General features: G+C 44.1%; 1 protein-coding gene across 3 annotated transcripts in view; it reads right to left on the bottom strand.

The window, feature by feature from the left end:
• Nucleotides 1-237: 237 nt before the first annotated feature.
• SH3BGRL (SH3 domain binding glutamate rich protein like) overlaps nt 238-24,029 on the bottom strand; it is a 170,870-nt gene continuing 147,078 nt past the window's right edge. For 2 of the 3 annotated variants that reach the window (XM_061361925.1, XM_061361924.1), the window contains 3 exons: nt 8,239-8,424; nt 4,941-5,021; nt 238-1,232 (listed from right to left, as the gene is read on the bottom strand). In XM_061361925.1, the coding sequence (XP_061217909.1) occupies nt 1,200-1,232; nt 4,941-5,021; nt 8,239-8,424 (300 nt within the window). In that variant the 3' untranslated portion in view covers nt 238-1,199. Of the gene's footprint in view, nt 1,233-4,940; nt 5,022-5,194; nt 5,557-8,238; nt 8,425-24,029 lie in introns of those variants that run through there. The other variant, XM_061361926.1, reaches the window with a different exon arrangement.

The raw sequence follows: 24,029 nt of genomic DNA on the forward strand, positions 1-24,029 counted from the left end.
TTCAAAACCTGTTTCTCACCCTTCAGGGCACTTGTAATTATCTGTATTTTTGCAGAGTATGGCCAAGAAATAGAGTCTATCTCAGGGACACTGGGAGAACAGACAGGTTAATATTGCACCAATGCAAGACACTTTAATGGATTTGCTGTTGCTGCAATAGCTTCATGATATGGCAATAACAATGGAAAAAAAGTTTTTAAACCTTAAAAAAAAAAGAAGTCTCATTTAATTACAATATTCTTGCTATTCAAACAGTTATTTCCTCCTTTGAAAAAATACTATATGGATCTAATGACTACTTGAACATGCAATACGATGCCTAATGCTATAAGCAGTGTGAACTGGTATTTTTGTAGAGAAATACATTAAAGGCTTTCACCCTTACACAGGTAAGGAAATGCCATTTCTGGCTGTTTTGGCTTATTTGCAGGAGTGCCTGGGGATTAGCGCAGTCGTCACTGAGGTGCACTGGACCTTGCACATGGATGTGTAATCAAGTCGTGCTTAGGCAGCTGTGTGAGGAACTTGCCAACAGAAAGGCCATCCATTACCCAAATCCCTTTTTGTGAAAAGAGCCCACGTGGACCACTTACATGAGAAAAACATGGCTTTTTTGTTTGTTTTTACCATCTGTACAGTGTGTTACAATACAAATCTTAAATACCCACTCTACAAAAGAACAAACACAACTTTCAAAAGTGACTACAATGGCTATACTACACAACACCACCTACAACTTCATCTGAAACCAGAAAAGATGCTGAAAAATTACTGTGTAATTCAGTAACATTTTTGAGGCAACTCAGGCACTAAATTTAGTATCTGACAAGGTTTTAGATGTTGTTTTCCATGTTTTAAATACCTGGATCCCTAGGTAGAACCCCATCTGTATTATTAGTACTAAAATAATTTCTTTACGTTTACACAAAATGGACGAATTGCCAAGACAGTTTGAAATAGGTGAAAAATCATTCATGTCCAATTGCTTCATTCCTATGCTTCCAACTTGGCAGTAACACACTCCGCGCTAACTTTATGTTCACATTGTCATCTTGTGCTCAAATTTGTATTAGGTGAATGCTGCAAGCACCAATCAAATGTTAGAAATCACATCTATGTTTCCTGAAGCAGAGACAATTGTACTATTTTATAAAAAGCTGTGGAAATTCCCTTTACAGAATGTTTAAGGCAGTTGAAATTCATGCTTGCTGCTTTGCCAGTGCTTCAGCTTCCTGAAATAGCAGAAGAGAATTACACGTATTAGTACTTCATGGAAGGTGGTAACTTACACGTACCTGTGTTAGTGTATGACACAACAAAGTCTGCAGTGGTATGTGATTAAGAAGTGAGCAGCACTGAACCCAGCTTAAGATAAGAGTCCCCATCACCCCTAATGACATTACAAAACAAGTCCCATACGGTGCTGGCTTTAACTCCAGTTCTGAGCCACCTCAAGTAAGACCTGCAGGAATATTCCAGCCTGTTTTGATCATAAAAGTTTAAAACAAAAAATGGAGGGGGGGTAGGGAAAAAATGGAGGGGGGTAGGGATGGGGGGGGCCCCCCCCCACGAGGTCTCAGGACAGATGCTGTATCCTTTCTGAACCAAACCCTACTGAGCCAGCATTTAGCCACTGCCTCCCGGAAGGGTGACTGGAGCAAGCTGTGAGTCCTCAGCTGGACACAGCCCAGAGCTGCTGTAGCACAAGACCCACACGTGAGCCCTGTTCTGGGCTGGCAGCAGGTCCATCCTGGCACCGACAGTGCTGAGTAATCCTAGCTCCCTACTGCACTGCAGGGGGACAGGAGCCAGCAGGGACACAGAAGAAAATTAACCTGCATTATTCAGTTGTCTTTCAGCTTTTGTAAGGGGGTCACAAAGGGGAAGTGAATGACAACAGAAGAAAGGCAAAATTAACTTTTTCTTTTTTTCTGGAGATGTTTTCTACAAGTGTACTTTTGACTGAAGATTTATTTAATCACCTGTTAGCAGCAACAAGGCCTACAGGGAGATAAAGAGTCCTGGTGGTCTCACTGCAGCACTTTGGGCTGGACAGTGTGGTTTATTTTAAAGGAAAAAGTTTGACATCTGCTGAACTTTTATGTAATGGAGCTGTTTGCTTTTGTGACTAAAAAGAAATACTGAACAGACACAACAACACTGCTAACATGAGCCAGTATGCTAAACACATAAAAAAAAGAGGAGGAAGGACTAAGAAGCGAATTTCCAAGAAGCCTATAAGACTCGCAAGAGAGGGGACACGTGGGTGACCCCAGCCTGCAGGGCAGGAAGTACCACGCATATCTCCCTTATCTTAGACATGGTGGATCACTGGGTTTCCTGGCTATCTGCCCAAGTGCCTTGCCTCCTGACTGAGGGGCGTGGGAAAGCCTTGCTTGGCTGCTGGCTCAGGTCTGCTGTGCTCCAGGACTGCGCCCTGCTCTTCTCTGGCAACATGTCACAGGCCAAAGAGCAGAGCCAGGCGTCACCGCTGCTCGTGCAAGGGCATCCGGTCCGTTCATGGCAGAAAAGGCAGGTGAAGAATGGAGGAAGGGTTAAAAAGAACTACAAAGTGTGGTGAAAAAAACTGATGCTTGATATTCTCTAAAAGACAAGAGGCTCTTTGAAGGGTAAGAAAGAGGAGATGGTTCCTTTGGCTTTGGGACAACTCCATTCACCAGTCACGAGCACTACAGAAGTGACATCCAGCACTGTTTTTTTCCTTTCTCTCCAGAAAAGTACATATCTTCAAAACAGGCAGTGGCAAACCGGAAAGGACTCCAGGTATTCCCCTCATCCCCAGGAAAGTGGGTACAAGTAACTCAAGAGAACATGCTAACCTATCTGTCTTGAAGGTCAAACTCCATTTCCTCAGGCGTGGTCCTGCAAGCTAACAAGGAAAAGGCTGGGCTTCTCAGATTTGACACTACACCTCTTTCATGCTTTTCCTTATTTCTCCCTCAAGGCCCCTCACTGAGCATGCTCTCAGTCCTTAAATAATTAATCACGGCCTTTAACTCACAAAATCCTCTCCCCTTAAGACCCATCCATATTGCCTGAAGCAGGGATATTGAAGATAAATAGAACACAAACCTTTCTCAGGGTTTCTACATCTAATGGTACCCTCAGTGCCTAAAGCACAAACCAAATCACCAGGGCTCAGTAAATAGTTTCACATGCATTTCAAATGCTTGCTTCAGAGTTCTTCTTGTTTAGCATTAATATTGGACCTTTGTGCTCAGTCAACTACCTTTCCAAATCTCTCCTAATGACATTTAATGGAGGTTTACTGTCAAGGTCCTCTCTTTCACTCGCATACAGGTTGATCCCAGACTTTCCATTTTATGTAGCAACAGACATGGATGCAATGTCATTAACTACAAATACTATATCCAAGCTGCACGCAGCTATGCTGTAAATGCCAATTTCAGCATCAGGCAATCAGCTTGATTTTACATCATGTAATTGTGGGACAGATACCAAAAGTCAGACCAGCAGCAGAATGCACTGGGTACAAGGTCACTTATGCAAAGGTTATCTTCATCAGCTCAAACGCACCTCCCCAGGCTGCAGCAAGCAATTCAGCATAGTACAGCTGCATTGTGTTTCTCCTTTTGAAAACTCACCTTTTACTTAGGTGAGGACAGAATCAGAGCAACTAATAGCCATGCTGACTGGTTCTGCAGGCAGGCAGGTTAAGGAAGCAGCAATGCTCATACACATTACAGACACAGATGACCTGATTTGTTATGGCAGCACCTGCTCCCCAGTACCACTGCACTTCCCACGAAAGGAAACACAACCTTTCTTGCTGTGATCTCAGGGCTGCTTTCTTACTCCTTGGCTCCATACTGCACACTCTCTTGTGCGATGCTGTGCAGATGTTACCAGAAACTTAAGGAAGATTGATATGACTACGGCACTGTGTGCAGCTGGGCTTCCGATGCATGATGCTGGGGTTTTGCTCTCTGCAATTCTGTACAAGGCAGAGTTCTTCCTCACTACACCATTTCTACTGCTAGAAATCAGTTTGGCTCCCAAAACTGCTTCAGTCTGATCCACAACTTGTAATGCTCATCACTGACAGATCACCATCCGCCTTTAAAATTAGGTCTCTTAGTGATGTGCACAGCATGACCTTCAACTCTTACATGAATAAAGCTGAAAGGAAACGGCGTGTTTATCCGTTGGAACAAGAAAGCTGGAAGTGACCTGGAGGATCCTGCTGTTGTCAAGTGAAACGTATAAAGCAGGCTTGTCCTATCCTATCAAAATCAAATGGAGAATTCCAGCTCACTGCATCCACAAAGCAGCAGCCCAGTTTGTAATTGGCGAAGAAAAACAAGGCTTTGGATAACAAGCTGCAGGAATAAATTACTCTGAAGCAAGACCACGTTATTTCAAATACAGTGACTCTGGTTTCACAGTATTTTCTAGTACAAAAATCTTACCAAAACTTTATATGAATTAATTTTTTCACTGAATTGAAATAATTCTTTGGGTTTGTGACAATTTTTTTAAATCTAGATTTCTTGTGCATTCTTCAGTGAACAGCTGAGAAAAAACAAAAATCCGGTGGTCAGAAACAATTATTTCTAGTGAAGAACTTGACCCAGCTCTTCTTTCCAAAGCAATGAAAGCTCTTCCATTAACTTAAATAAGAACAGGGTGGCTCTGCAGTGAGGACACCAAAAAAGCACTTGTACCGAACACTGAGTTCTTCTCATAGAAGGAGGGAAGTTGCCTCCAGGGAACACCAGATCCTTCAAATAAACCAACACATAACAGTGTGTGTTGTGATGTTGGAGCCTGAAAGTTATCAGATCTGTGGGTAGGCTGACTGGGGCAACCACAGAACACATAAAATACCCTACTATGAGCAGAGAAGAATAAGGTGTAGAATACAGGTTCGAATTTCCTTGAGAAACGTGCACACCTACCTTTGAACCAGGTGGTGCAGTCAAGCCTAAAAACGCATATACCGCATTGTTCTCTCGTGCTTCGAAGAAAGCTTCATAGTCCTTCACCAAAGGAGTCCAAGAAGGAGGGGGAAACAAAAGGCAGAACATGAGTTGTCAGAAACAGCCACAGCTCAATTTGTGTTATCAAACACGCACCAAGCAAGCTGCTTCCTGTGGCTGAATGCAAAATTCAGTGTTCCCTCAGCCAGTTATTGTTAGCACCAATCCCACACCCACTGTACTGCCTGAAAAGAGAGTATCACTGTCTGGAGCAAGAAGATGTTGCTGTGAGGTGCTTCTGCCTTTCCCAGAGGGAGAGCTTGCATAGCAAGGCAGATATTGTCACTGGTCTGGCCTGGATGTCCCTCCTGCAGGAGCGGGCTGAGTCTGTACCTTGTCATCAGTAACACTCATGTGTCCAGATGTCATCATTGCTAATTACTGAGGAGGAATGGCAACTGTGCAACTATGGACATTAACTCTTAAACCTGTTAAAAGTTAAATTTAAACCTGTAAACTGAGAGTACACCTTTTCCCATCATGTTTCTCATTAATGATTACGCTAATGAAGAAAATCAGGTAGCACTGTTCATTGCTCTCATAGGGCCCTATACTTGCTCTGAATACGTAACAGCCACTTCCCAGGAAAATTAAGGTAAAAACAGTGAAATAATAAAAGAAATACCAATGCTCCCTTCTCTGCCCTTTTTTATATTTGAGGCAGAATGCAGTATTGGTAGAAACAATGCAGCTTAGTTGTCTGCTACATTTGGAAGAATCAAGCAAAAAGCCCACAGTGAGGCTCAGCAACAGCAGCTGCCGAACACCGATTGAATGAACCCATGAGGTTTGTGCAAGTCCACTGTCGTCCCAGTTACCACATACTTTCCTCACCCTGATTTCCAAACTCAGCACATATCTGTCCTATGACTTTCCTTCTCTCCCTTTTTAACTGAAGCAACAGCAACAGCTTCCTCCAGCTTTGTGGGGGAGTGTTCTGATGCAGGAGTCCAGCCTGAGAAAACAGGCAAGGCAGTAGCTGAGAGTAGGCTCAGTCAGGGCTGAAGTCAGGAAGAGAGCTGCCATTAGGGGCATGCTGCTTTGCATGCCTGTCTGTGTGGTAGGCAAAAGCCTAAGAAACAGCAAATGCCATTTGAAAATAGCAGCATGTTCAGAGCAGGGCCAGCTCTAAAAGAAGCGGCCACAGCTGAAACAGAAAAAACTACAGGGCACAGAGGATTCAAGCTGGCTAGAAGACGAGGTGCACTGAGTTACTGTTCAATTTGTACACGCAACATTCGGGTGCTAATTCGATAAAAATGTGTACAATTAAGTTAAATCCCCCCTGAAGCCCTTCTGTTGACAGTACTGGGGCTGCTTGATAACAAAGGGGTTGTTTATCTTGCTAGTGCATAGTCCAGCAGTCTGCTTTGTAGCATCTCCCAGGAAAGGAATGCCTGTGACTAAGGAGTGGGGTTCATGCCAGCCTGCACAGCACAGACAGTTAACAGCCTTTTTGCTGTGCACAGGCCAATAAAAGCCAATTTGCTCATTCCTCTGCCAGCTCTGCTGCATCAGATGAAATATACAGGGAAGCTCATGCTTGAGATGGATCAGATAAAGAAAAAGAGGTTCAAGTGCGTGGGCACAGAATTAACTTTGGCCTTCCTGAAAGCCAAACTGTAGCAATTTGAATCAAGCTACATTAACTCTCTGAAATTCAAAAAGTTCAAGATGACATCAACCCAAATCTGAGGGATGAAATAAACCCATAGCAAGAACTAGTCTAAAGCATCTAACCCCCTTTTCCCAGCACTACTGTATTCACAACTGTCATAGGCTGTAGTTAGGGAAGCACCTCTGACAAACAGGCATCCAGATCTAGGTGCATATAGCTTTTTTCTTCCTGTCCCACATCCCCGGATGGTAAAACCCCATTCTGATGCACAGCTGAATGTGGCTACACTGCACTGATAAAGGACAACCACACAGTGATCTGCTTGTATCCCTAAAGCTCTGGTACACCAAGCGAGAAAGGTGATACTGTTCCAACGGGAATTCCTACTGGTACAGAAGTATTTGCTGCTTCTTTCTGTTTGCTTTTAAAGCAGTAGCAGAACAGAGATGTTCAGTTCTCTGTGACTAGCCCCTTCTCAGTTTTCTGCTGCAGACAACTATTTATCACTACATTTGCTGCTCCAAACCAACTTTCTTCTGTGTCACAAGTACAGTCAGTAATATTTTGAGAGCCGAGTAGTGCATTAGCTGACTGTGGGTAGTTTCAAGTTCTGCTTTTATCACAAGCAGAAGAAAATTTCCTGGTCCTTTGAAAGTAATTTTTCAGTAGCTGCAAAACTGCCTCACAAAGGTCCAGAATGAGCAGGTTTTGGCTAACAGGCTTTGCAGGTCAGAACCAGACTGCAAAATGACTTAGAAATCCAACACACAGCACCAGCTCTCATACTGTGAGCTCTTTTCGGAAGATATTAAGTTTAAAAAATAAAACTAACAGTTAATCTAATGACCATTCAAGCATGGCCTGCTGAGTAGAAGTGCTGCAGGGCAACTTACTTTTGATCAAGCACTAAAATAATTAGAAGTAGGCATTGTATTTACAACATGAGTTTAATCCGTTCAAGTTACTGGAGTAAGCGGGCTGCAAAAGCCTTCATTTTGAAAGCAGTACACAAAAACAGATGAGAGGATCAGAAAACTGATTTAAGATCATGGCAGACATCACTTCATAGGAGCACTTATTTTGGAAGATGAACAGATTATAGAGCTATCTGGGATCCACACATATGGGCAAACCCCACGCAGTCAGCACAGACCTCTGAATGTGGTACAGAACATAAGGTTGGTGCAACAGTGCCAGATCTCTGTGATGTGCTAGTCCACCATTATGGTGAACATGAGAATTTAAAAACCCTGTACACTTTCAGAGCCATAAGAGGAGAGAAAAAGAAAACAGAAGGGGGGGGGGGGTATATATATACACTGCAAGGTGGTGGTAGGCTCTTTCCAGTAAGTAGCATAATAACCTAAGAATCAGGAAGTCCAAGCTTTAATCTCTCCTCTATGGTGGACCTGGAGTCACGATTACAAGCCCAAGAGGAGGGATGAATGTCTAACACCTTCCATGCCCCTCGCACTGTGCACGCCTGAACATATGGCTGGTCAAGTCCTTCCCTGCTGATGACAACAGTGAGCACAGAATTTAGCAGTGAGCAAGAGCACTGGGAGGGAGAAGATGCTGGGACTTGGAGCCATTCCTTACCCCGAGGTACCGGCTGTCATTGAAGAGCCGGGGGGGCAGGGGGTTCCCACTTGCTGGCCGGCTGTCTTCAGGGACGTTCTCACGCATCCATTTCCGATTCTCCTCATTGGCAGCAATATCCTTCTCCTCAAACTCAATTTTGTTAGCTTCCAAGAATCCTAACACATCTTGTTGCTGCTTTTTAATCTGTCACAAAAGAGAAAAGGAGAGAGAAAGCAAACAAAATCAGTCAAAACTTTTTTTATGCTAATTATGCAGTTCCAGGGTTCAATGAAGAAACAAGGGGGTGCAAAACAGGCCAAAAATGGAAATTACAAGAAAACTCTTAGAATAAAAGTTTTCTAAAGAGTTATATCTGAGCCTTGACTTGGGTTCCCGTATAACTGAACACGCTGAGGTCTAAAGTCTCTAATGGACAGCAAAGGTGGGAGCAGTCCCCGCACAGAGGCTGTGTTGGCCGGGCTTTACAATTAAATCAATACAATTAAGAATGTTGCTTTCTCAGGTGCAGTGAAGTTTGCTGGAGGGCCATCTGAGGTACAACCTGCTTCCTTCGTGCCCTGGAAGCACAAGCTGAATCCACCCTCAGAGAAACCAGAGTCCCACCTCGCTGCAGGGACTCCCTGTTAGAGATCTCATTGAGTTCTCACTAGCAGTAAGATCCCAAAGTAAGTTTGGCTTATGTTTCTTTGGACAAAAAAAAATAATAATCAAACAACCCTCTCCTGCTATGTTCTGGGTTTCAGTGGTGGCAGGTATGGTCACTGGAGAGCTGCGACCCCACAAGCCCGTTCCTTGCTTATCTGAAGGAGAAGTCTGGGGGTTTTGACTGCACAGGCTGGACAAGATCCCATACCTGATGCAGCCCATCCTCTGCATACTCACACAGCACCCACATGAAAAGCAGTATCTGTGTGGCAAAGCCTGTGCTGGCTTTTTACAGGACAGGTGGTTTTTATTTACTGCCATACATGAATTACATGAATTACATACAGAGATGGTCTGCTTATGCTCTATTCTTCTTCTGCATGACTGCACCACCATAAAGGAAATTATAACCATGCGTATCCTGGCAAACAATAAAAAAAATGGGATTTAATGGGAAATTTGGTCTCCTCAAATTATTCCCTTTCCTGCAAACCCAGCCGGAGGCCTTGCTTTAACCCAACCAGCTCAGTGCAGCAAAAGCAGAGCTTTGTACAGATGTTGTACTGCTGCTAATTCAGGTCTGCAGCAGCGTTCCCGAGCAGCCTCTCCATATACGGCGAAGGGAAACCTCCCTGAGCAGCGCCAGGGTCAGGGCGCAGCAGCTGAGAGCCAAATACGGAGCCAGAGCTGGAGCTGCAGCTCACATGGCCGCAAAGCTGGACCAGGAGCCATGGGGAGGCTGCAGGGTGCTGGTACAGGACAAGTGCAGCCCTGGAAGGATGAAGTTTGGGAGAGCACAGACCACCTATGCCTTGGCTGTCTTTAAGCATCCATTTAGTCCATTGCTCCCTCCTCACAACTGCCACTCACCCCTCATGGCCACTGCTCCTCTCCCCTCATGGCTGCATCAGACCTGGTAATGAATGGATTTTTTCCCCCCTGAACTAGTGACATTTTCATTATCCATTTCTAAATTACAGATCCAGTGAGTTTTCATCAGCCTCAAGTACGTGTCCCAAATCTGCTGCTCAGCGAGAACACACTTTGAGCTGCCCCACATTTCTAATAAAAAAAGAAAACCAAGTTTTTACCCGATCTACTATTAGACTGTACATTCTGCCATGTAAAACAAGAGCTCTGCTTGAGAGTTATTACCCTTTTCATCTCCTGAGAAGTCTCTTCATTCTTGAAACCATTTTTACTATTCAATTGCCTCCGAGCCATACACACATCCTCACATTCCATACAGCATCTCAGCTCAGCCTCTCGGTTCAACCCTTTTAAAGGCAGACTCTGCATATCCAGTCCTTCCATGCAGCCCCCAGTCCGACCAGGCTGGACTGTCTCAGCCATTAAGATCAAGTTTCTTCAGCATGAAGAAAATGACTCTGGCTACCCTAGTTGCCATTATTTCATATAATGAACTTTAAATAGAGTTTTCCTCTGAGGCACATGTATGCCAAACACCTCCCTATACACCGCCACATTGCCCATTTTGCTTTATTTTCACTCATTCTCCCAGTTTCACAGAGCAAGGACAGTCTCTGGGTTGTATTTTAAGCTACAGGTATCACAACCAGATCCCAAGTTCATGAATCCTCTCTGCTTGTTCATGAAGAACTAGCAAAGCTGGAAATGTGTTTCTTTTCTGCTGGACAAGGCACCATATGAAAGGCAAGCAAAGGCATTTGGTTTCTGTGGAGCTCAGCCTGCCTGTGGTCAAAGGAGGTGATTCTCTAAAAGCACTGCGAAGAAAAGTGAGGAGCTGGTGTTGATGCGTGAGTAGTATCAGTTTGAAACCCCAGTTTTCTGGCCTAAGAAAACCCCCCTAGGTTGGAAGATTAAGAGGTGATGTTTTTTCCCAGCTCCTCAGACAAGTCTTCCAACCAGTGACAAGCACTTACGCAAGAGCATTAAATGCTCCAGAGAAACATGGCACCAACCACCAGACAGAACAGACTCCAAGCTGCCAGATCGCATTTTATGGGATCTTGTTTAGATAACTTCTATTAATCTCAGGAAGGGGAATACCACAGGGAGGGAAGTGCCTAAAATAAAGCAAAAGACGCCTGCTGCTGCTTCAGGGTACTTTGTCTCACTCAAAAGGGCATATGCTGTCCTCAGGACAAGAGCTTGGGAGATGGTTCCTGCTGCCCATGTTTGGGAAGGAGTGAGCAGCCAATTCTTTAGGATGCGCCTGTCAACACGCAGCACTCGCTTCCTAAAAAAACCTCTCCCAGTTGCCTAACCAGGCATGGACACCAGCCAGCGCCTTTCCAGATACCGCACCTCGTCCTGTGCAAACAACTGTCACGTCTAAAGCTATTTTGGTTTATAGGCTTCAGCTAACTGCAGTTTGCAAACACAAAAAGCCTTGTTTATACCAAGTGCTCCTGACACATTCTGCAGGGCACAGAGTGCCAGTGGAAAGCCAGGAATGTGCATACAGCCAGTGTGTGAGCTGGAGAGCAGACAGCAACGCTGCTGAGGCAGGGTACTGAAGTGTGAGCACTCGTGGATGGGAACAACAGAGGACACAAAGACAGCGATAGGTAGACAGCCACAAGGAAGGAAGTGGCTGCATGCAGGAGTGGATGGAAAATAAGCAGAATGGATGGATGGAGATAGAGGGGAAGATCCTGTGGTGGAGGCAGGATGGAGACAAAGGGACAGGAGGAGAGGGGTTGGGGTGCGAAGCAGCAGATGCCAGTACTGCTGAAAGAAAGGGCTGCATGTGCTGGAGCTCATGGCTGCACTGCTTGGGGAAACACAAATGCCCTCAAGTTTTGTTCACAGATGGTTTCACCTCCAGCCCCAGGAACACACACCGGGTTTTTCAGCCTGAACACACCAACTCACGCTTCTCAGGCCATTCCTGGGGGAAAACCAGCTAAAATTACTCAAGCGAGTGGAAATATTAGACTTTTTGCTGACATTCCTAAGATAATGTTGAAAGGAAACATTAAACCAAACAAATCTATTTTCACTTCAGTTTGGCCTTCAGTCTGTTCCAGACAGAAATAGCTTCATAGCAAGTTAGCAGTGGGTAAGTGAAGTCTCACCACCAAGCTGTAATCTTCTGCATACAAAATCCGCATAAATAACATCAGAAGCTGACGATTCCAACAGACTTTCTGATTTTTAAGATACCTTTGTGTAAAAAGATTCTCTTTATTTCCAGCTACAAGCCAGTTACGAAACATTAAGCTCTCAAGAGAGCACACGCACAGAGTAACAGGATGAAAATGAGTAGTTTAGGATTATGAACATGTACTGTCCCTAACTTGAACACACATCAGAAGTTAAATTTACTGTTCTAAGATGTGACTCGCATCAGCACACGACGTCAGTAACACAAGCGAAACTGCATCAGGGCTACAAGGGGTAGAGACAGGCAACATTTTCCAACAAATTGCTCTCTGTCAGAAATAGAGCTGTAAGCCAAAAGTGGGCAGAAAACTTTCCTGAAAATGCTGCAACATTTTAGAATCAGTGGGGTTTTTTTTCCTCCTCCAAATCCTCACTCAATGGTAAAAAAAAAAAACAAACTAAACAAAGCCCACCAACTAAAAGATAACAAGCAGAAAGGAGGCAGGGGTGATGCTGCAGGACCCTGGTCCAGCGAGCAGCAATACTCCATCCCCAGCTCTGGCCAGGGCTGGAAACTGGCTGCTCAACAGGCAGCTTCTCAGCACTACCCTGCTGCAAGGAAACAGTTGTGTTAAACATTTTATTGTAATGAAATGCAAAGAAGTTTCTACCTTTTTTGTACACAGGCTTGTATATACAAAAGAACAATTTAGTTTACACTGGCCAAGAGGGGTTTGGATTTTTTTTTTTAAGTCTTGTTATTTTTTTTCAGTTTATAAATAAATTCCTTTTTGGACAATAGACATGTTTTGGAAAGCTATTTATGGACCACTAGAACCCAAACCAAGTTTATAGTCCGAGTGCTGCTGTTTCAACACAAGAAACTTCCCCATGCCAATAATGCAGCTGCAGCTCTGCTGTTCCAGCACTGGCATGGGGTTGGTTTTCTCTGCCATTTTTGTGCATCCTATGACCTCCATGCAGGGAAAAAAAAACCACAGTTTTGTTTTTATCCCCCAAAAGATGTGATTAAATGGCTCATACATCATTGTAAGGATTTTCAAGAACTTTAGAGACATTTCCTTAAAGTTCCAGCCATGGAACATCATTGCTTATAGCACCCAGCTCCTGCTGAACACAAGGCCTGAGCTGCAGCTCCCAACCTCACAGCCAGGAGCAAAAATTAAGGACAAGAGAGAAGCAATCCCTCATCTAGACCTTCTTGGTTTTTACCTTTTTAGGCTTTAAAGGTTTTTACCTTTTCCAATTCCAGCCTTCTGGCTTCTAGATAAGAAAAAACAACTACATCTTTAAAGCGGTTGTGTTTTAAGCCACTGATGATATTAGACAAGCTGCTTCATCACAAGGAGGAAACTTTAAATCACAGGGGATATCTGTGCAGAAAGGTGAAGAGGTTCAAATCCCCAGATGATGCTACCATTTGTAGCCAGAACCATCAGTTCTTCAAACGGTTCAGTACCTTTTAAAAGACAGATCGGCTCAAATTTAAACAGAGAAAGGGAAAAGCACAGTGGGAGAAAACTGCAGCAAGCTCCCCAGTGCAGCCGACGGGAAAATACCCAGAAAGTGGTTTTCTTTGGAGGGAGTGGGGCAGCACAAGGAATGCTGTGCTGCTGCCAAGCCAAATTAACTTGCCGCAGGGCGTCCCGCAGGCTGAGCTGTGCGCTGTGACTTCAGGACTTGACCACCTCTGCTGCTGTGGCTGGCAAAGAAGACAGCAATTCACAGCCACTTCAGGGAATCAGTAACAAGATGGGGTTTTTTTTAACTGTTCTTACATTTTTCACCTCATTTCTGAAATTATGCTGCCTTTCCCCTGTGCCTTGCTAATGCAGAAGCTAATACTTCCAAATTAGCTGCAAAACGCTGCAATTTTGCCTCCCAGTGCAGTATAATATGTAGGAGTTACACAGGGTAGCAGCTCAGCTATGCAGTGAAATGTTACGGATTCCTGAAGGCCCCCAGGCTTGTTCTCCACCCTCAGGACACTACAACAGGCTCCCTTCAGAGACAAAACACCTCCAAGCAGGCTTGGTCCTAGTCTCTTATCAGTCTTCTCTGATTTTATTCCAATACTGGGTTATTCATAAGAACAAGCCAGATTTCCCCCCCACTAGTATAAAATTCCGAGGTGTCAGTTCTGGTGGTGCTGGTGGCCACCATCTTCTATAAATGATGGTCAAAAGGTGGGAAACTTGTCAGTACCTACAGCAATGACCTGCTTGGTCAGAGCTTTGCAGGCCACCTCTCAGGTGTCTCCCAGCAATTCATGTCTCACTTTTACTTCTCCCTTCCTGGTAGAACATCTATCTATTTTTAGGTATTGGCAATTATCATTAGACAACCACTTCTTTGTTCTGCCAAGCATTACATGTAGTTATATCATCATTCTGTCACTCACTGCTTGGTTTCTGGTCTGTAAGGAATGAAACTGAGGACAAACACAGCAAAACCACCATGAACTTATGTGACCTAAATCAAACACAGGAGGCTGGAATAGCTCAGGCTGTACTTATACTGCCTGCTTTTTGTTTTGCAGAAATCAGGCATAATCCAGATGGGCTCCATATGTACTTACTCTCTCCCTCCAGGGCCCTTTGGGAGAGCCCATGGCACATCACTATGTATCCTGCATAGCTGCTACAGCAGCCCTGTCTTCATGTGGTTTGCCCCCAACAGCTGAAAAGTTGTTTATTTGGCCATGGTTCTCACCATCACTGACCCTGGTTGCATGAGTGGCTTGTGCAGCCTGAGAGCCAGGGCAGGAGGCACCGGGCTCTGGCTTGCAGTGAAAGCAGTGGCCAAATTCCTGTTGCTCACATGTGGCTCTGGAAGACGCTTTTTAAAAGCAGGAAAAAGTCCTGGGGTGAAAGAAAGCACCACTCTAGAGCAAGGTTGAGGGAAAAATCCAGTCTTCCGAAAGGTTTTTAGAACCTAACCTGGTGGTTGCATCAAGCCTGCAATCATGTGGTCTGTCTGCAGTAGGGCATTATCCAGGCATAAGGTACCACATCACAGATCGGGTTTTGCAACACTGGCCAAGAATACAGCTAGAACAAAGGACAAAGTCTCTACTTCCCAAAACAAGACCATAACTTGCTCCAGAAAATATAGAAAGTTACATAAATGGAAAAGCTGATTCATGAGAACAAAAAGAAAAGCTTCTCTCATGGATTAGAGTGCCTTTGTAAGTGCACTCATTCAATAACCCAAGGCTTAAAACTTTGTTAAGTCCCACACCAGCAAATCCCAACTCTAAAGATCCCAGTGCATTCAAAGTTATTTCCTGCCAAAAGAACCAAACATGAAAATTAATACCCCCTCCTTGTACTAAAGTCTAGGGATAAGGATTCTCAGCAGAGCCAATGACCCTTCGGACCCAGCTCCCACTCACTTTTCATTTACTCTTTGACACAGACTGAGAAGAGAATGAAATCCCCAGTGGGAGTTTGGCTTTTAGTCCCCTCAGCCCGCTTTGGGAAGTTTGGCCGGTGACACATGCCTGGCTCCTCCATTTGGTACAGCCCAGTGAAGCAGCCTGCAGAGCAGGTTCCCAATTGCTGCGTCGCTGACTTGCTACAGAACTTCAAGGAACTGGTTAAGCAAAAATAAGAAACCTTTTCTCTATTGCTCCAAAGGAAAGAATAAAGTAACACTGTCATAAATTGGAAGATACTAATTTAGAACACTAACTTCAGCCCAATTCTGCTGAGAAGCACAGGAGAATACTAAATATAGGCTCTCACGCATTCACTTAGGCTGTGAAACAGCACTGAAAGTTGAAGTAACCCACGCAGGCTCACCACCTCTGAAAGGCAGTCGAACTGCCCACTCCTTCCTCCTCTTCCAGCACTCAGCACCCAGCTGCATGCTGCCTTCACACTATGTACGTGCACTGTGCATGTATGTATATGAATGGTGGGACAGCACCGCTGCATATGCTCAAGACAAAGACTTCTGCACCTTGTGAAATGATACACACTTCGGGAAGGTAATGGTGTAAATGCCACTACTGCTTGGTTTCCACCACTCCTGGATGTACAAAGGATTACTCCCATCCAGGGGAGATCCAGGCAAGTACTTCAGCTGGAGATGTAAGTACAGCACGGAGAACAGCATGTGTCAGGAATCAATGGTCATGGAAAGCAACTGCTCAGAAACAGGATTCCAAAAACTCTTTACAGTTACCCTACATGGTGATTCGGGGTGTTTGTCACTTCGTATCTGCAAAATTAGACAACTGCTAGAAAAAGTCAAGGCTGGAGTACGTTATGCAACCCCTTAATCATGTTGTGGGCATAACCACACAAGCAGCTGAAAGACGCAATCCCTAAGGAGTCCACCATCATTAGTGTTACATGGTATGAACCAGTTAAAAATATTCAGACTCAAACGTTATTGATTCTTTCAGTTAAATGTACACAGGATTCAAGTTTAATGCTGCAGCAAGATTTCTGAATGTCACTAGTTCTGTGTCAGACAAGCAGTACAGCCAATTCTACCAAAGCTCTATTACAGTCAAATTCTAATGACAAAGATACTAAAAGGCCATAAATAGGTCAGAAGTGACTTGCTGCATTGCATCCAATCTCTGTTTAGCTACTTTCCTCCAGCAGTGGCCAAAAGCAGATTCCTTTACCCATTAGTCAAGTATGAGGACAAGTAACATTTCCTTATTTATATCTTCCCAGCTTCTGGCAAACAGCAGTAGCAGCACTGCCTAATGAAGCCTTGATTGTTTTTTAATGTGTTTTAAGTTTACCTTCGATGAAGGCACCTTAAACATCAGCATATTATCACAGCTTAAGTCAAATTCTGCTCTTAACAAATAATATCCAAGCACTGGGGTCACATGGAGTGAAGCCATTCATCCTTTTATACCTGCTTGTCAAGGACCATTGTGGCTTTACCAGGTTTCTAACACAGAACATCTTATCATTGGAAACACCTGAAGACAATGTACAAAAGTACCATTTAATAAACTTCAGATTTTGTTCCAGTACATGAAAATTCAGTTAAAATCCAAGAAGTTGCAAGAATGGGTTCACAGCACCAGAACTGTTACTAGAAGAGGCACTAAACTTTTCTACATGCCTGCTTTTTGTAGACAACCTAATAGCCTGAACAGAGAGAAACTGTGAATGCAAACAAAGCTTCCAACTGCTGAACACTGGGCAAAGTGTTTCAGATCTAGAGAGGTGTCAGACTTACACTTGTCTTCTCTGAAAAGGAAGAACCTGAGCTTGATTTAAAGCAAGGTGGGTGCCTGATTGCTCCTGAACTCCCTGCTCACACTGGGCTCCAGGTCCCTGTGGCCCCAGGAGGAGCGACTGCAGCACAATTCTCCCCTCCCTTCACGTAGTTTCTGCAAACAGCCCCACCAGGAGCACTGTTTGATCAAGGATGAACCTTGCACTGCAAGCAGCCTGGTGTCTCTGAGCCCAGGCCTCTCCAGCATCCAGAGCCTGCCCACCCTTGCACAGAGGCTCACTCTGTTCAGACTGCTCCCCTCCATCACTGGGTCAAGGGATGGTTATCCAGGAATGACTCCACAGCCATCACTGGGACCACATACATTCAACCTGCCTAAACCAGGGTTATGGAGAGAAACCTTTGCTTTGAACTCCAAATGCCTGTCTCTGAGGAGGTCTTGCCTTGGCATGGCTATGTAGAGCTGCACCAACTCTTCCAGTTGCACAGCAGTATTGTTTTGGGGATCCTCAACACAGCTCACTGTGCCAACATGTGGATACTTGTGGCATCACAAGGAAAGGCACAAAGGGGCAGGACGCCTCTCCCAGCAGCCGGTATTTCAACTGACAGCACTTATTAAACCATGGCCTCTGGCCATTTTCGTCTTGGGTCTTTATTTCATTCAGCAATAGGAAGGACTTGCAAGTGCAAATATTCACATATCAAGGCGTTTCTGTAGTTCCTTTTGTGTCTAGACTACTGAAGTTAGCCAAAATAAATGTATCTTGCAAAATCAAGACCTAGGCCTCCTGTTACCTTGCTTTAGAAAAGAATGTAAAGAAATGATGATGTAACACAAAGCAATAGCTTTATGTGCACCGAAACCATTCACAAACCCTGGCAGCACCCGAAACTGTCATAATCAAAAGGAAAACACCACCATTACAACACAAAATAAATTGACCCGTGGCGATTTTCTAAGTCAGTTTTGTGGCATTTGACTTTCATAAGCCTGAAAACCGCCTGTCTGGTCCAAAAACAACAGAGAGGCAGCTTCCTACTGCAGGAATACAGGCTCTATTATCTTGGTTATCTGTTAACAAAGCATAAGCAGCAGCAGAATATGAACTCTTCATTTATTACGCACAGTTGTTTTCTGCAGCAGACTTGGAGCTTGGCAGGCTCTCTTTCCCTAGATGTCTAATGTGCACCCTGTCACTGCATCCAAACTCTGTGTAGGGTTAATGAAAAACAAACAGGTTTGCACCAGTATAAAACTAATATAACTCCTGAACATCATAAACGTGAGAGCAGCAGCAAAAGCAGAGAAAGGAACCAAACTCACACTGCATTATCCTGCAGCAATCACCAGGCTTCCAAGATCACCAGGAAGGAAGAAGTCCAAAACCCAGTGCCAGCTTAACAAAAACTGCCCCAGGGACTGAAACGAATGGTGTATCGGCCAGAGCATCTCCAGAAACTCCACTAATCTGAGCAAGCTTTATGGTCAGCAGGAAAACAGACATCTAACAACAAACCTGTTGTCATAGCTTCTGAACTTTCCCTCATTAATCGTTACTGATGTTCAGGGTTAGCACAACTAGGGCAGAGCAGCACAGAACTGCAAGCTTTAAGAGACCTTGTGTTAACATCTCTGATTCAACATCAGTGAAGCCATTTGGGTTAGTACCAGTACTGAGTGCTTGGACCAGTCCATCCCCACCATGGCTGGACCTGGGAGCAACCCACAGCCAACCTCTCCCTACGCACCAGCCAACACATGGGCTCTCTGTCACCATTTCAGGTCCCCTTTCCCAGGCAGTGCCCGCTGGGTCGGCCAGGACAGAAGGTAAAGTTGTTTGTGCTCACCCCATCCTTCAGATCTGGGATGCTCAATGGACAACTCAGAGAGGACCTGAACACAGGGTGGCCTCCAGCAACAGCCTCTTCCCCTGGCATGACTGGTCAGTGCATTGCCTGTGTCTCTACAGCCTTAGCTGCACTCTCTTACCTGAGGCACAAAAAATTGTTCTGGGAAACAAAAGGTTTTGCTATGTGGAAGAATAAAAAAGTTCTTAAGTCTAAGCTACCTCTGTCACGGACTCCTTGAACAACTGAATGCGCCCTTCGCCTCTCAGAACTTCCTCTCCTAAGCTGTTACCCAGCAGGAATAATTATTTTTTCAAATCACTGCTTATTTACTCTGTTATTTGTGCTAAGGATCACTTCTGGGTGTTTCTACAAACAGTATCAAATACAGCCCAGCCTCACATACAGGCTTTACACACTGACTAGAACATGATTTAACACACAGAAGACTAATCTCTAACAAGATTAATTAGGCTCAGCATCACATGAGTTGCAGAAAAATCTCTGAACATGATGACATATTCCTAGATACTCAAAAGTTCTCAATGTGGCTGAGAAAAATGGGGGAAAGGCACTGAGCGTGCCACTGAAAACCTGACTACTTGCTCCAGAAGCTTTAAAGAGGGCTTGATTCCTGAAAGCCTGGACCTCACCACCATTGTCAGGTTCTGAGTATGTTTTTTTCAGCCAGTTTTTTCAGTCTCTTTCTGAAGGCCAACAGAATTACTCCTCTTTCATCTTCATTTTTACAGAGGGCTCCTGGACAGGTTGTACTAGCCCATCCATGCAATGATAGCAGCAGCTACCCCCTGTGAGAACTGCTGGCTGTCATGTTACAGCAATTAGAACAGCACAGTTCCTACCTTGTTCACCCTGAAACTTCATCCTCCACACGCAGCACAGCACTTGGCTGGTATTTACTGAGGGAGCACTACAGAATTCAGGGGGCTGCATTTGGGGTGTTTATTGAAACAGCTGCAAATGAAATTCTTTGTCAGAATCTGTGGATGAAGAGCCCTGCACGGCAGAGAGAGTGGAAAGGAAAAACATGTTTTGTTTTGTTTGTCTAATGAGAGAAGAACGCTGACTAAGAAAGGAGTTAAAAGACAAGTGGTGCACGAGGCTCCTGTGGTTTGCAATAAAAAGGTTTGTTTCCTCTTATGGTTTAGCACACAGAGAGACTAAATTAACTGACAAGACTACAAGTTTACAGCATTAATAGCTGTTTCACTGACTTTATATTGCCAGGCATTTATTGTCTTTAAATAAAGAACTACTTTAAGAAGAAACATGGTATGACTTCAGGGATCTTGTGCTACATACAGGTAATTGTGATCTGTATTACTTTCTTTGAAGAACTCGTACACCACAGACATTATTTAGCTAGTCTTTTTGATGACCGCTATTCTAAAACTGAACCAAATAAATTGTTCAAGAGAAGAAACGCTTTTATTTCCTGAAGTAAAATAACTAAGTATCATAATACAACAGAAGAGGGGATTAAGAGAAAAGCTATGGATTAAATACAAGTTTTCCTCCTCTTTCCAAAAAGTCAGGCTGAACTGAGATGCAACAGCAGGTCAGTACAGCCACACCAAAGCGTCCCAGAGATGAAAGATTTAGCAGACAAGAGATAATAGACCAAGCTTTCTGACTGGGTAATTTCCTTGAGTATCATTTCAAGTGCATATCATCCTGGGAACCCCAGGGCCCCTCTTTATTTTAGTACAGACTTGGACAAAATATTGTAACTCCAGAAACTGTGTCTTCAAAGGGGGGAGAGAAAAAGGAAGATAAACAGAAAGCTCACAACAATCAGCCACACTGTTGTTTCTAATACTTTCAGCAGCTGAAGCAGTACAGGAGTTGTTCATCTGCTGCTTGCAGCAGCCAAGAAGGCCAGTGCGTGGGGGGGGGTTCCTCTCAAAGAGGATTCCTCAGGACACATCCTGGAGTCACACTTTACAGGAATTTAAAACAAAATGAGTATTTTCCAACATGGTAAGGTCCTTCCTATCGCCAAGGGAACATCACTGCACTCAAAGGGAAGTGCCACCTTCCACCCCAGACCAGGAGCATTAATGCAGATGCTGCCTATGCCTCAGTGGCAGGCATGGCCACTGACAGAGCCTGACCTAGAGGCCACTCTGCAAACCCCCACTGGCTTCTCGAGGTTTTTATATCACTCTTGTCACCATGGCATCTGCTTTTTGTCTTTCTTTTTTAAACCACAGGCTTCCTTCTGCCTCCCTTCCTTCTTGGTAAGCTAGCATCTGCTTACCACAACCAGGGACTAAGACAAATACACACTGCATTTTAGTTTTAAAAATATTAAGTCCCCCAGCTGTTTATTTGCTGTAGGATGGAGTTCTCCAGGCCTGGGCAAGCAGCCAAAATAGCTTCATTCCCCTGATGTTTTTCAGTCTCAGCCTAATACTTGAAGGTTGACAGTGTGAGGTAATAGCTATCCTAACACCTTCCAAGCTGCTAATTTTGGTCCCAAATCATTATATAGAAGACATAGCTGTCTGTCCAGCTGCTCCTCAGTTTATACAGGTGTGAATTCCTGGAAGAAGCACTTTCTGGCATGGCTTTTTTTAAGCTGATCTTTCCACAGCATGCACAACTCAAACTTCAGTTCACTGTGGATGAAACGGAGCCTCTCACGGTCATCTCCTGGTACATTTTCATGAGCTGAATGGAAACAGAAATTTAGAGAAAGACTGCTCAAGCACAAAGGTTTCATGGACTTAGCCACCAGAACCATGAGACATGCTTATCTGCATTACAGGGTGGAAAGGAATTTCCAGTTCTTAATCAGGATTATCAGGTCACTACCAAGTAAGTTTGCAGACCTGCCCCTTTTTATCTTTATTTCTACTCACATATATTGTATTTCCTGCCTACATCTATTATCCATAAAGCAACTTCACTTGAACTTCATTTCTTTCCATGTCCAGTGAGAACATTTTGAGATATATTTTCAATTCATTCACAGGGTTATCCTGCTCTTCTCCAGTTCTGCCAGCTGCTCTGCAGCTGCTGCTCTGGCTGAGTACATTTGCAGCATGTGCACAGGAATGATCTTGGAGAAGCAGCATTACGTATTTCCTAAGGAGTAAAATCTTGTCCTGCTGTAGTCCATGGCAAAACTCCCAGTGATACTAGTACAGCCAAAGGCTGATCCCACGTGGTGAATACAGATGTGCTGTTTAAACCTGCCTGGAAACTGCTATCCTCATAAAAATGTGAAAAGTATTATTATTTTCCCCAGAGTGCTTACATGGGGCTTTGCCAGTTTGACCTATCCCAAAAGCAGGAGGGGTTTCTGATACACCCACCTTATTAGCTAGGTCTAAACACGACACATGTCAGCATCTGCAGTTCATGCTACAAAACCATGTTTGGTTTTGGAATCATCTGCTGTCTGCATCACCCAATGCTTATGTTTCGCTTGTAAGAGATGCTCAGATCGTGACCAGCAATGAGGCGCATGAAGAACAGCAACATTCATTCCTTCAAGCTCTCATTCACGTCTCCCTGTCCAGCCAAGAGCCCAGGAAAAGAGTCACACTGCATCCTTGGTTAATGGAAACCTTTCCCAGTCACACCCAAGCACAGCATCCAACTCAAACCTCAGAGGGAGAGGCTGCATGTCACCTGGCAGAGCTTGCTTCATGCTGACTGCCCCAGATACAAACATCCCAATCACCACCTGCATCCCACAGCAAGTTTCATTATATGTAAACCAGGAGATCTAATGACACATCTTCCCTATGCAGTCTTACTCAATGTCCAAACCTTGATATTTCAGCATTTATCTCTCAGCAGGAAGTTTTGAGACTACAAGCATAACAAAGAGCTTCATACAAACATCTCTTACAGCCTTGTCCTTGGCTCCTGAACTGAGCTGCAGTTGTTCAGAAGGAAACCAAGAGGAAAATTATTATTGTAACTTCTGCTCCTCCCGCCCCTGTTTCTAAGATACAGGGGACAAATACAGTTAAAAGTTCCTCTCGTTTCTGAGGTCTCTCCCAGCATCAAAGTTTGCAGCGAGAGGTAAGATTTCAGACACATCGGTATGTCTGAATATAACCCAGCTACAGAATCTTTGCACTTCAGAGGAAAATTCTAGTTTCATCTAAAAGTCCAGAGCCTTCTTACAACTGCAGGAGTTTGTAATAACCGCACATTAAAAACTAACCAGCACATCCCAAACACACAGACACATTCTTCTCCATCGAACATTTTTCCTGCACAACACATTCTGAAATTTTTAAATGAAAACTCTTAAGATCATTTTGGGAGCAGAGCCAATTTCACCCAAGAACAGAAGCACAGCTTTACGGGGTCTGATCCAACACTTGTCTACCCCATATCTGTCTCCACCGGCCACAGATCCCAGGGAAGAGCACATAAACAGACTGAGTGTGCAGGGCCACACCACATTATACATTCCCAGACTCCAGTAATCTGCAGCTCTGAGTCAGAGGTGTAGTAATTATGTTTAATAGCCCTTAATAGACTTTCCCCCTTAATTTGTCTCACTACTTCCTAAACCATGCAATTTTTGGCATACATTATGTTCTCTGGTAGCAAGTTTCTCCATTAAACTACAGGTTGTCAAAGAAAATACTTCATTTATTCTGAACCTGACACCTGCTAGTCTCACTTGCTCCCCCCATCATTGCATTAGGAAAAGCGATGAATAATCACTTCCTATCTGTTCTCCCTTACGCCTGACAGGATTTTCACCACTTCTCATGCCTTTCAGCTCTTTCTTTCTTGGTTGCAAAATTCCACCTCGTTTGGTTGTTCCTCCTACAGTGATCACCTCACCCTATTTAATATGTCTTCTCAATTCTTTATATCATTTAAAGTCAACAATCCCAGCCTATTAAAGATATAGATGCACCACGGATTTATACAGCAGTAGGGTTTTTTCTTTCTCCTTGCCCTCTCCCATCCTA

Source organism: Neopsephotus bourkii, unplaced genomic scaffold (genome assembly GCF_033783945.1).
Source record: "Neopsephotus bourkii isolate Nb327-2 ecotype Australia unplaced genomic scaffold, CSIRO-AGI_Nbou_v1 NB_1067, whole genome shotgun sequence".
NCBI classification, from domain to species: domain Eukaryota; kingdom Metazoa; phylum Chordata; class Aves; order Psittaciformes; family Psittacidae; genus Neopsephotus; species Neopsephotus bourkii.